This window comes from Sorghum bicolor, chromosome 1 (assembly GCF_000003195.3).
Source record: "Sorghum bicolor cultivar BTx623 chromosome 1, Sorghum_bicolor_NCBIv3, whole genome shotgun sequence".
Classification (NCBI taxonomy): domain Eukaryota; kingdom Viridiplantae; phylum Streptophyta; class Magnoliopsida; order Poales; family Poaceae; genus Sorghum; species Sorghum bicolor.
Window position 1 is genome coordinate 3,420,002 of NC_012870.2, and position 13,694 is coordinate 3,433,695.

Consider the following 13,694-nt stretch of genomic DNA (forward strand, 5'->3'; position numbering starts at 1 on the left):
TTTTCAGGAACTAAACAAGGCCTTACTCTCACCATCATCCACCATATAGAGAGGGGCCAACGGAGGCACACCGCGTAGTAAACGTACCGCCGGCGACGGTAGTACTGGTAGCGTGTGGCTGCACGGGCTGTACGTGGATTCGCGATCCACCACGGACGTGGCTGCGTACGACTGCACGAGGCTATAGAACAGGCCACAGTCCATCGGCTGGGTACGCACAGGCACAGGCAATGCTGCATTGTATTACTGCACAGGGCACCGAGCGAGCGCTACTAGTGCGTTGCATGATACGGCCGGCCGGTCGGTCATGTTTCCCGCCATTTCTGCCTTGGATGCTCCTAGTCCTCGGTGAGAGCAGCGCGCGCGGGCGCGGGCGCGGCGGTGGGGTCGCGTCGGCGTCGAGCGGCAGGCTTTGCCCATTGCCTATTGCCCATTGGGCAGCAGGGATACCGAGGGGAGTGATGAGGCGGGGCCGCGGGCCACCGCGGGAGTCCGGAAAAGGACACGGCACGCGCAGCGGGAACAGGGAACAGGGCAGCAGGGGGTCGTCGATCGTCGTCGTCACGCACGTTCCCCGCGGCAGGACCTCTGCCCCGCCGCGCATGCCGCATCCGCATGGGCGCCCGAATTTCATTCGCGCCCATGCCGGTCACGTGACCCACCCTACGTTCCTGCGCCCTCCCTTTCCCTTGCCTTGCCTCCGCTCCACCCAGCACGCGACGGCATTTGTCCGACGCCTCTCGCCACGTGCAAGCTGGAACGCGAAAATCTCATAAAATGTGTACATAATTTTACATTAATTATTAATTTATTTTTTGTAGGAAAACAAAAGATAAGAACACGGTTAATAATAAAAGTCTACTTGTGCCTTTATCTACATTCTACTCCACATATGACGTGACATCTCGCATATATATAGTCAATCTAATTTAATGTCATGTTTATATAACATAGTTAGCTAGGCCTTGTTTACTTCCAAAATTTTTTGCAAAATATGAATAGTGACACTTTCGTTTGTATTTGATAAATAGTGTCCAATTATGAACTAACTAGGGTCAAAAGATTCGTCTCGTCAATTTCGACCAAACTGTGCAATTAGTTTTTATTTTCGTCTATATTTAATACTCCATACATGCGCTTAAAGATTCGATGTGACGGGGAATCTGAAAAATTTTGCAAAATTTTTTAGAACTAAACAAGGCCTTACTACAAATATACAATATGATAACATATAGCCCGCCATATTTTCTTACAGAGTCTACGACTTCTTATGACTTCTATCGCCAAGCCATGTCAAACAACCCAAGCCGCCGCGAATATACGGCTTCTCCTATTTTCTTCCAACAAACTATACATACACAAATTATTACACAAAACTGTCGTTAGAACTGCTTTTGTCAACCAGGCTTCAACTCCACCAGAGACTGTTCAAAATAATTGTTTTTGCGGCTGTTCAATGATAAATTAATTTAAGCAAAATCTAAGCCCTAAATTAGGGTGACAACTACTAAATATATAGTGCTACGGCCTACGGGTGAACAAGGATCCCTGATACATCCCTAATGTACTCTGTCATGGTTCCCAAACCAGTGGCACAAAATGCGGTGACACGATGTCCAGACAGATTTTGTTTTGGTGATTTCTTTTGTCACGTAATGAAAATGTGGGATCAATGCCATTGGAAAGGTTATCTCCTTAGTTTTTTCGTTCAAATGTGAAACATATAAAAAACGAAATCTTTATGCAATCTAAGTTGAGCGACAACTTTAGATTAGCTGCTCATGAAGTCTGAGATGGATTTGAACTAGCATCTAGTCTTCTCTGCTTCCATATTTCTCTCCAAATATTTCTTGATCCTTTCTAATTTTTTAAAACTATTATAGTCTATATATAAGTTTCATATTATTTGTCCACACGTCTTACCGACCTTAAATGTAAAAAATTTAAAAACTATAAAGTTGTATATATCATTTAGAGCTATAACTTTGATGTAAAAAGTCTTCGTTTGACAACATATAAAAAATATATTATGTTTCTAATGCGATCACTACTACGCGATTATTATGGTCCTCAAATTTTATATTATTTTTTGAGTATTTTAACATCCTCAGATGAAACAAAAACTCAAAACTATAAAGTTGTAGATCTCATCGAATATTACAATTTTTATATAAACTTCATCTTCATTCAACGTTGTATCAAAGAAATATTTTTTTAAAAAAATTCAGTCTTATCACATCATTTTTGGTGCGCGTGAGTTGTCACGGCAGGAGAAGTGACATGACAAGTTTTTTTACATCGGAAAGCACCGTCTAACTTGGGAGATGTTACCTTGACAATGCATATGGAGTGACAATGTTTTTTTTATCGCGTAGGTTTGATCTGATTTTTTTTAGCAGATATTTTTTAAATATTGTATAAAAATATGAGAAATAAAAAAAAACAGAGCGCAGGTGCAGGGCATGGGCGGGACCGCGGGAGCAGAGCTACTGGTTGCCTCACTCTGACGCACCGACGCACCGTGCTGAGACTTCGGTCAAGATTTGGGTCCCATTCGTTGAACAAAAGATCTTCAACTTTGACTAAACTTCCACTCTTCATCTTGTTAGTTTTGTTGATAAACCATTATAGAAAATACTATTGGTTGATTTGTAGTGAGAAAAACACTACTAAATGATCAATAGATTCGGCTGATAAGCTCAAGAGAACAGACTTATTAAGAGATCAAGATCATTAGGGCAGCGGATTAGTGGGTAACTAGGGCCAAAGTTAGCAATGTCAGCGAAAACACTAGGCACTTAGAAACTTTCTAAGTCTCCCAGGAAACAACATATTATTCAAACTTTGAAGCACTAATTAATCTATCAAACATTTAATCTAGACACGAACAAGCACTCCACAACAAAGTACAAAACTTAAAATAAGTCTGCACACTAACATACTTGATAGCTCCTATATAGAATAATTATTTTTTATCCTCCAAAAACTATTGAGTAATTGAAACAAGGTAAGATTTTTGGCATTATTAATCATTTTCTCCACATGTTTCAAACATAGAAACTAAATAAATTTTGTTTATAAACTCATCTAGAGATGTTTAAGCACAAAAATAAAGTAGTCAACTTCACACATATCGATCTTTACTAACAAAAGCACATAAAACTAGGTCAAACTTTATTAGCCTTAAACATGCTACTTAACAAGCATACAACACCCGAGGTGGTACAGTGTGCCTCATTCTACAATACGCATCGGTCTGTCTTACCTCTGTTGGTGTTGCTGTGGTCGCTTTGTTCTTCATAATGGATATTTCGTCATTGTTGATCTTTTTGTCGGATGCTTTGCCACCATTGCTGCTCGATCTTTTGTAGTGGATACTTTGCTGCTACCACTATTCTTTGATGGATGATTTGTCATCGCTGCTGCTCGGGCGGATACTTTGATGTCATTGTCGCTTCAAATTCCTCCCTTTGCAGATGCCTTGCTCCTGAGTGCGAGATGGCCCACTTGCGGATACTTTGTTGCTTCGTTGTCTCTGGCTGATGCTTCATTGCCATGTGCTTTCATAGTGGATACTTTGTCGCTATTGTCTTCACCGCCGTAATCTTGCCTCTTCTTGGTGATGCTTTGCCGTAGCGGCTTCATCTCCTGTGTTGGCAGCCTTTGCATTGTTATATTTTCTTGTAGGTCCAGTCAATTGGGTTTTTGGTGGAGGGCCCTCTCCTGTAATTACCGTCTTTCTTGCATCTTACTTGTTTGTTGTTTCGGATGCTTGGTGGCGTGTGGGAGAGAGGGGGTTCTCAATAATGTAGGGGTGGGTGGGGGGTGTTTGGTTGCTAGCCACAATTTGCCACACTTTACCTTAGGCAAGTTTGACCAAGTTGTCAAGTGTTTGGTTCACAACTAAGCTTAGGCATGATTCTTTTGGGCTCCACATATCATAGAGTTAAAAAGTGTGGCAAGATTCCTTTAGGCATGGCAAAGTGTGGCAACCAATTTGCTAGCCACACTTTTTGTGGCTTGCCACACTTGCCTAAAGTTAGTTGTGGTAGATTGTGGCTAGCAACCAAACATACCCGGAGACTATGGCCACCCCCAACACACTTAAAAAGTTTTAATACCCTATAAATATTTCAATTGCAAAGCACGAAATATATCATTACACGTACTTTTGATGATAATAATATTATGTTTTTTGGGTTTGAATACTAAATACGTATGTAAAGGCACTTAAACAACTATGAAATATATACATAATCTATATCTATTTATATAGAGGCAAACTTTCAGTCTCCCACCTTATTTCTGTCCATCAGAATCCGCCAGGTCGGCTCCGAATCGGCCCGTCAGCGTTGGGAAGAGGAAAAAAAATAATATAAGCTTTTCTAGGGCAATGCAAAATCTTCTGATTATTGACAATACACATCAAAGTATGTTGAGAATAACAAAAGTACGAAGACCTAGATGCAAAGTGTTTGTCTTAGTATACTTTCCTTTTATTCTTTAAATCGACTGAAAATTGATAAATGTGTAGTAATTCATAGAAAAATCTAAAACTTACAAAACAAATTTTGTTCAGCTCAACATATATAGATTCATGCAGTAAATAAAAAATATCACAAATTTTAGTATATTTTTTTTGCTGGAGATGTTTGCCTATGCTTTTTAGTGCAAAATTGAAATTGTAGTTATCTTGCTCCAATTATCATGAAAATTTAATGGTATCCTATTTAATGTGATGCTTGATTTATGGTAAAAGTTTAGCACCATTTCTGTATATCTCACTGATTTACTAATTTACCTAGATTTATGCTTGCTAAATAGTTTACAATCAATTTAAGTATGTAAAAATAAAAAAAGGATGCTTCCACTACCTTTGCACAATGTATTATTATGTCACATGAACACTTCATAAGCCTATATATTCATAATCTACATACATTTAACTGATATGTCATCTCTGCTCCAAAAAGAGTGACGTTTTTTTACTTTTAGAAATCATGGTTGACCGTTCGTCTTATTCAAAAATTTTATAAAAATTATAAAATAAATAAATCATTAGTAAAGTATCTCTAATGATAAAATAGGTCTTAGCAAAATATATAATATTTATGTAAAAATTTTGAATAAGACAAATGATCAAATAAGATGTTTGAAATTCTAAAACGACACTCTTTTTGGAACGGAGGGAGTATTTCATAGGAATCCTATTAAATAAAAAAATAAAGCTAACAACAAACTTCTCATGTTTTAATATAATACTAGGGTATATTAAGAGGTAATATTAGAGTAAGATAATGTTTGACTCATTTCTATTTTTATTATTAAATAAATATGCCTCCAAGCTATATATTATTGTAAATATTAACTATCTAATATCATAGATGTCATGGTTATCAATAAAATAAACTATGGACTTTAAATTTTATAAAAAGGATAAACATAAATAGATATGTAACATTATGCCGTCACTTTCTATGGTCATTTGATGTTTTTTTCTCGTTGCACGGACATATTTGCTAGTATATATATTTATCACATTTATAAAGTGTCATTATATCGTCTAGTCCCCTTAATTTAAAGTTCTGGTTCCGTAAGTTTAGCAAAGCTCAAGCTGTGCGCCTCTTGACAATCATCAAGTGCATGCATGCAGCCATACAGCACGATGCGGGCACACGGCGGTGCTGGTGAGAGATAGTATGTATCAATGTATGGGACGTGATGTCGCCCATGTTTAGAACTTTACTAGAATTGGCTACAATCAATTACGGAGTAGAAGACAACGAGACGATTGGATTTCATACATCTCTCTCTCTCTCTCTCTCTCTCTCTCTCTCTCTCTCTCTCCCCGATCGCACTCTATAAATATGTTGCTATCAGCCATCTTATCCTTCACCTCGCCCAAAAGAAATAATAAACCAACCAGATAGCTGGAAGGAGCTCCGAGAAAAAGGCTGTACTCCGGAAGAACCAGGTATATTTGCTAGTGCTTTATAAGAACAAAAAGACTCAGAAAGCTATCTAACGTTGGGTTTGGCGTTTTATGAAAGTTACGAGTCAGTTTTCATGTATTTTGAATGATGAATGCATATAGTTTCATTTGTATTTGCGCCTATTTCTTTTGGCAGGACAAGATCGTGAAGTAAATAATGTCAGGGGCTTTAGATCTTGCTCGGAGCATGGGAGGGTCGATTGACAAGGACCAAGTCAAATCGGCCATTGATCAGTAATTCACTCTTTTCATTATTACTGCTACTTCCTCCCTTACAAGCTCATCATCAACTGCAAGTTTGTTAGTTAGTTTTCTTTTAAAAAACTATAAGTTTGTTCTAAAATAACAAGAAATTGACGCGACGACGTGGTGTGCCCTACTCGAGCTCGACGCCATGGAGGCCGAACTGCAGGGACAATGGCACAGTAGTGCTCGACTATGGCCTTGTTTAGTTCAAAAAAATTTGCAAAATAGGAATAGTATCACTTTGGTTTGTATTTGACAAATATTATCCAATCATATACTAACTAGACTCAAAAGATTCGTCTTGTCAATTCCGACCAAACTATGCAATTAGTTTTTATTTTTATCTATATTTAATACTTCATGCATGCGTCTAAAGATTTGATGTGATAGAGAATCTAAAAAATTTTGCAAAATTTTTTGGAACTAAACAAGGCCTATGACGTTGTCGAGGCGTTGAGGCCTGCTCAGACCGACGGGATGTCACACTCCATGGTCACCGGCGAACACCTAGACATGAAGAGATCGAGAGCTCACGAGATCGGCAACAGCAAAGGGCAGGTTGCCCTTTTCTTGCTGGTTCTTGTTTTCAGAATTGGAACAGTTCGTGTTCTTACAGCCTAAGAGCATCTCCAAGAGTCTTTCTAAATCACACTTTCTAAATCATCATTTGAAGAGCCATTTGTATAAAAATCACTTTCTATATTTTTTTTACTTTCCAATAGTTTTGCTAAATCTCATGCGCACTCTAGAGAGTTATTCTCGTCTTTTCTATATTTGGCTAGCGAAAAAATCGGAATAGACAATGACTATATTTGAATGAGCATTTAGAGAAGCTGTTGGAGGGGTAGCTCTTTGAGATGCTCTAAGCTTGTTACATAGCCAGTGGGTCCCACCCGTCATAGTCTTAGCGATACATAAATAGAATAACATGTCTTTCTCTTATGAAGGCGTACTCCTGAGGTCTGCGTGTTTCTCACTCAGTAGCTGCGTCGGGAATGACACGGGGGTGTGGCGCAGTCCAGCAACGACGGGGAGCAGTCGTGCATGGTGCACCTTCTTGTCTTGACAAAAAATGTAGCCTGGGCCAGCCTGATGTGATGTGGCATGCCCCTTGCACCCCTCCCGAAATTTCGGCCTTGTTTAGTTCCGAAAACTAACTGTAGCACTTTCGTTTATTTGTGGTAAATATTATCCAATCATATACTAACTAAGATCAAAGATTTGTCTCGCGAATTACAGTCAAACTGTGTGATTAGTTTTTATTTTCGTCTATATTTAATGCTTCATGCATGTGCCGCAAGATTCAATGTGACAGGGAATCTTGAAATTTTTTTGAATTTCGGGGTGAACTAAACAAGGCCTTCAATATTTGACATCTACCTCACAAAATTTGATATTCAATTCGTTGCTTTAATTCAATGGATTTCAACCATTTTCTCTCCTTTTCTTTTTTCTTTGTAATGTTTTCACCTCTGCGTAGCCACTTGAGGGGACCGAAGTACCTCTACCTAAAACACAGAGATCGGTTTCCTTCTGTTTCTTTCTGTTTCGACTCATTAGACAAGAGATCGTGAGCGAGCGAGACGAAAGCACAACCACCCATCTGCCCTACGGGTAACCCTAGGCATAATTGACTAAAGACTATACCGAACTAAGTGAGATCAGATCAAAGTTTTCGACCACTAGTTCTGTCTCGAGTTCTGACTATCCGAATTTTTATAGTTAGTTTGGTTATATGCTTCAGGTAATCGAACTGACTGAACTAGCCGAATATTTTGAGTTTATTGACATAATGTGTACTACTTACCTACTTCTCCCCTCCGTCCGCATAATCAAGCCGGTGATGGACATGGCGGGCAGCTCTACCTCTACTTCTTTCAGCAGCTGCACGGAAGTTGTTCGACGAATTGCCAGAGCCAACTGAGCATCACCTTTCACCTGAGGTGCTCCCGTCCTGGCAAATCCTGGCCATTTCCTCGGCCGAAGCTAGCCGCGGCTAGGCATTGGCAACGTTTTAGCCTAATCTGCACTGTTACTCAATACTCTAAACCAATTTTTAGGGGAGAGGGTACCATCATATTTGCCCTGCGCTATCCTCCAACTCTCGACCAACCAGCTGCCCCGGCGAGCGTTACCTTCTCTCTCTCTCTCTCTCTCTCTCAATGCTATTTGATCAAATCAGTATCATTTCAATTTTATTGAACAGTCAAAACATCATAAATTTGATCAAAATTATAAAAAAATTATAAAGATTTATGACATCAAATAGATAAACTATAAAAATATAATTGATAAAGAATCCAATCATACTTATTTATTATGATAATAATAATAATTATTCTATTATATAAATTTGGTTAAACTTAAGATGATTTAAGTCTCAATTAGAATGACTTGTAATTTAGGATGAAAGAGTACAATTTATTTTGTTATAAAATTTTAAAGCACTTCAGTCGTCCTCCTACCTTACACATCACTTTTTGAAACATCTACCTTACACATTATCATCAAGTGTTAATTTCTCATTCTCATCAGGTACTTGAAGTACCACGACCTACACGGAGGTGAACAAGAATCGAGGAAATCAAATTACACTGATTTGGTAGTCTTTAGTATCCATTCAACACTTAATTATTACTCCCACCGTTTATAAATATCAGATGTCTATGATAGGCTAATTAGTTCATTTTTCAAATAACTGTCATATCTAAAATCGCATATGCATAATTCCTACTGTGCGAATCAGGTGAATAAGTACTATGATCTTGCCACTGGCTTCTACGAATATGGATGGGGCGACTCATTCCATTTTGCTGGCAGGTCAGCTACATATACATACCTTGCTCAAGTTATTACTATCTATCGACTATAACTTTGTTTTGAGAACACGCCCGTCGACGTGTGTTTCATTAGGAGGTAGAGTCGCTCTAGATCACAGTTTTGGTAAATTTACAGCTTTAGTCCCATGCTTGTATTTCAGATATCCAGGTGAGACTTTCCGTGAAGCCATCAAGCGGCATGAGCATTTTATTGCACTACAATTGGGGCTCAAGAAGGGGATGAAGGTTAGTGGAGAAGCGTAATCCTTTTGCTAATTAACTATACTCATTTAAAAACTACAGAGGATAAAGCACTACATTTGCTTTTTCTCTCTGATACCACCAATATACTGCCTCAATTAATCCAAAACACATGTAGTTATTAACTAGTCTACAAACAGTTTATCAACCCTTAAATTTTCTGCTTAGCCTTCTGCATATCATCCATGACAAACTACTGAAACTTTTGTTGCAGGTTCTGGATGTGGGATGTGGAATTGGGGGACCTTTAATAGAAATTGCCAGATTCAGGCAATGATCCACAATAAAGTTTCATTGTCCATTCAATCAATAAATTCCAACGTGATAATCATGAAGAGTACATATGTGAATTTTTAATTCTGTTTATTGCAGCTCAGCAATGATAACTGGATTGAACTACAACGACTACCAGATCTCAAGGGGCAAGGTTTTTATTTTACCTTTCCTTTTTGGAATAAAAAAACCTTTATAGCAATATATATGGATATGCAACATTTAATTTTTGATTGCAGGAGCTCGTTTTTTCGGCTGGCTTGAATGAGCAATGCTCCTTCTTGAAGGTATATTGGTGTTCATAGTTTTCTTCAGTATATTCCTTAGTTCCGGTTAGTGGAGAAGAAACAGTACGTTCTCTTGGTAATTGCAGGGGGATTTCATGAACATGCCAATAGCTGATAACACCTTTGATGCGGCCTATGCAATACAGGCTACATGTCACGCACCGGATGCAGTACGTCTCGCATCATACTTAGCCTCTATCCAAGTCAAAGTTAATATTTCATAGGAATACTGCAGATTCAGTGTTGTTTAAGTTTTTCATCCCCTGGTTATATATGACAGCAAGGCGTCTACAGTGAGATCTACCGTGTGCTGAAACCTGGGCAGTATTTTGCACTTGATGAATGGTGCTTGACCGACCGATTTGATCCAAACAACGGTAAGCATCTGGCCATCAAGGCTGAGATTGAGCTCGGCGATGGCCTGCCTGACATCCGCACCACTCGCCAGTGTGTGCAAGCTATGAAAGATGCAGGATTTGAGGTGCCACACTCGTATATTATATTAACCAATGAAATGATATATCTTGTTACCCACAAATATTATATTCATGAGAACTGGAATGATTTTGTTCTTCTGTTTTATTAAAAGGTCATTTGTGCAAAGGATCTTGCTCAAGATTTTCCTTGCCCGTGGTACCAGATGATGGATCCCAACAATTTTTCATGGACTAGCTTCCAATGCACACGACCAGGACGGATCATCACCCGTGCAATTGTAAGACTAAATATTGCCCTTTAAGATAAGTTCCTATTTAGTCATGTGATCTATCGTTTTCTGGACTCGAGACGTTTTACTCTGTGAGTTAATTATCTTTTTTTTTCTTATTAATTAGGTCAATGCATTGGAGTTCCTCCGTATTGCCCCAGCAGGCAGCGCGGGAATCTACAGCTTCCTGACGAGTGCCTCTGATGGCCTTCTAAAGGGTGGCCGGTAAGTTATCATTTCACCATTTTTAGAGAAGGGCAAGCCAACTTTTATCTTTTATCGACAGCCAGTTATAAGAAACTAGGTGAATTCCTCGTGCTTTCCTGCAGGATTTTTTTAAAAATAAATCATTATATTTTTTTAATTAATATGGAGACTTATCGGAAATTATGTGGAAACCTTGCATAAAGAGATAAAATATTTAGTGGATCACTTTGCACGAAGAGAGAAATTATTTAGTGAGGTTTAGCTTTGTAAGAGTATATGATTCTTAGAATTATATCTGGATAAGTGAAGAAACCAAATTAATCCAAATTCGATGAAACTAATTAACAACCTCACATGTTCAGAGAAGGAATCTTCACAGCGACCTTCTTCGTCCTGGCCCGCAAGCCTCTTAATAAGGAGACTGAAATAGTGAACGACGGCAATCTTTGAGTTGCAGTAAGTCCTTTCACCTTTTTTTTAAAGAGAAACATAGATCTGGCTATCTAGAGCCAGTCACAACAAATACTTGTAACCATATTTGCAAAAGTAAACAACCGAATCCCAGTTTTATGAAACTAACAGATGCTGGTGCTGAATGATCTCAGGGAAGGGATCTTCAGCCCCGCCTTTTTCGTCCTGGGCCGCAAGCCTCTCAAGGAGACTGAAATAGTGAAGTGGCAATCTTTGAGTTGCAACATGCCAACATAAGTATGGGGTTGTGTTTAAGAGCTATGAATAGTGGCCAACTTGTTCTGTACTGAGGTGTGGTTAATCTTATGGCTCTTGCACTGTGTGCTGGGTCGTTGGTCATCTTCCCGCACTAGCTTTGTGTCCTGTACTAATTCCTGATGAATTATCTGAATAAAATGCACTTTGCGAGTTGCGTTACGACTTTGCTCGGACCATTGTACTTCCTCTGCCTGGATCTGGATTTGGCATATGAGAATAGCATTAACGTATTTGTCATCAAGGTAATGTTATGTCATTGTAATTCTATTGGGTTTTCGGTCGTTGGCGCATACTTAGACAAACTAGTTGCTATATAGAGGCCGGTGTATCTAAAAAATATAGAGGCCGGTGTACATCCGAGACTTGCTGCAAGCGTGGCAGTTTAAACACAAGTACTTGTTAGATTCAACACAAATATGAATTTATGACCGCAGACATTGCAAGTCAAACACTGCTGGCTGGCAAGGCTCCAACTCAGTGGAGCTGCCCCCATCGATGGTGACCTTGCCATTGCCTGGTGGCTGTGTCGAAGCTCTTACCAAAAGCACTTAGGAGAAGCTTCGATTCGTTCTTCTTTCCTGATGAGTTGGTCTTTACGAAAGGAGCGCAATGCTCGGACTTTTAGGGGAATTTCGACGCCGACCCCTCAGCTGGCGATGCTGATCAAGGACAAGGCGGTTGCTTGGTGCAGCGCAAGGTTCAGACACCTTGCTAGGCTGTTGGTAAGTTTCTGATTACCAGGCGGCCAGGGACTCCAGCTTCGGTGCTTCGGTCTTTTTCCAGGTGTCTTTGTGAGCAACTTTCGTTGTTGTTGCTGTTCCGGTGGTTTCACTTCGCTCGGTTGCAGTAACCGCGGTTGCTGTCCCCCACCACTCCTTGGCTGGGGTGTTTGAGTTTGTTTGGTTTTTTTGGTCTGTGGGTGTTTGTGTTGGTTCCTTGTTTTTTTGCAAACTCTCTTCTGCTTAATGAAATACGCGTCTTTGGTGTGTTCGCAAAAAAAAAAAAAACTGAGAAAAGCACAACATCTCAACAATATAATCCACATATGTCCTGCCTCAATTGGTGTTGCTGCGGTCGCTCGGTTCTTCGCAGTAAATATTTCGTCATTGTTGCTCTTTTGTCGGATGCTTCTGAGTGCGGGATGGCCCACTTGTGGACACTTTGTCACTTTTGTCGTCTGTGACGGATGCTTCATCGCCATGTGCTTTTATAGTGGATACTTTGCCGCTACTGTCTTCGCCGCCGTAATCTCGCCTCTTCTTGGCGATGCTTTGTCGCCACGGCTTCATCTCCTATGTTGGCGGCCTTTGCATTGTTGTATTTTTTTGCATGTCAAGTTGGTTGGTTTTGGGAGAGCCCTCTCCTCTAGTTACCGTCTTTCTTGCTTGTTTGTTGTTTTGGGTGCTTGGTGATGCGGGGGGGGGGGGGGGGGGGGGTCTTGGTAATGTAGGGAGTACCGAGACACATGTTGCTGTAAACAAACATCTTCTTCTACTTAATGAAATACGAGGTTGTGAAAAAAAAACAATTTTATTCTACTTGCCTTCTTTGTTCTCTCACTATTTCGTTGGCGGAACTAGGGGTGGCCAGCAGACGCCATGGCCACCCCCAACATAGTTAAAGTTTCAATACCCTATAAATATTTCAATTGCAAAGCACAAAAAATATTATTTCACGATTTTTTATTATAATATTATGATTTTTTATATGAACACTAAGGCCTTGTTTAGTTTCCAAAAATTTTCAAGATTTCCCGTCACATCGAATCTTTATACACATGCATGAAGCATTAAATGTAGATGAAAATAAAAACTAATTGCATAGTTTGTCTGTAATTTGCGAGACGAATCTTTTGAGCCTAGTTACTCCATAATTAGATAATAATTGTCACAAACAAACGAAAGTGCTACAGTAGCTAAAACCAAAAATTTTCGCGAACTGAACAAGGCCTAAATACATATGTAAAGTCATTGAAACAACCATTGAAATATACACATAATATATATATCTATCATATATATATATGGTGTCATTATATCATCGGGCCTCCCTTAATTAAAAGTCCTGGCTCCACTGCACTGTTTAGCAAAGCTCAAACTCTGCGCCTCTTGACCATCATCAAGTGCATACAGGACGATGCGGGCGCGGCGTCTCTTTCGATCGTCTAATTGTGT

At 39.5% G+C, this 13,694-nt stretch overlaps 1 protein-coding gene across 2 annotated transcripts; it reads left to right on the forward strand.

Annotated features, from left to right (window-relative positions):
• LOC8057107 (cycloartenol-C-24-methyltransferase 1) lies at nucleotides 5,895-11,757 on the forward strand. Of its 2 annotated transcripts, XM_021465181.1 has the most exons (14): nucleotides 5,895-5,974; nucleotides 6,129-6,226; nucleotides 8,774-8,840; nucleotides 8,985-9,058; nucleotides 9,219-9,303; nucleotides 9,533-9,588; nucleotides 9,691-9,745; nucleotides 9,831-9,878; nucleotides 9,965-10,048; nucleotides 10,159-10,359; nucleotides 10,468-10,593; nucleotides 10,712-10,809; nucleotides 11,154-11,247; nucleotides 11,397-11,757. In XM_021465181.1, the coding sequence occupies exons 2-13, from the start codon at nucleotides 6,150-6,152 to the stop codon at nucleotides 11,239-11,241; spliced, it is 1,059 nt and encodes a 352-aa protein (XP_021320856.1). In that variant the 5' UTR covers nucleotides 5,895-5,974; nucleotides 6,129-6,149; the 3' UTR covers nucleotides 11,242-11,247; nucleotides 11,397-11,757. The 2 variants fall into 2 exon arrangements, with proteins under 2 accessions (XP_021320856.1, XP_021320863.1); XM_021465188.1 differs by lacking the exon at nucleotides 11,154-11,247.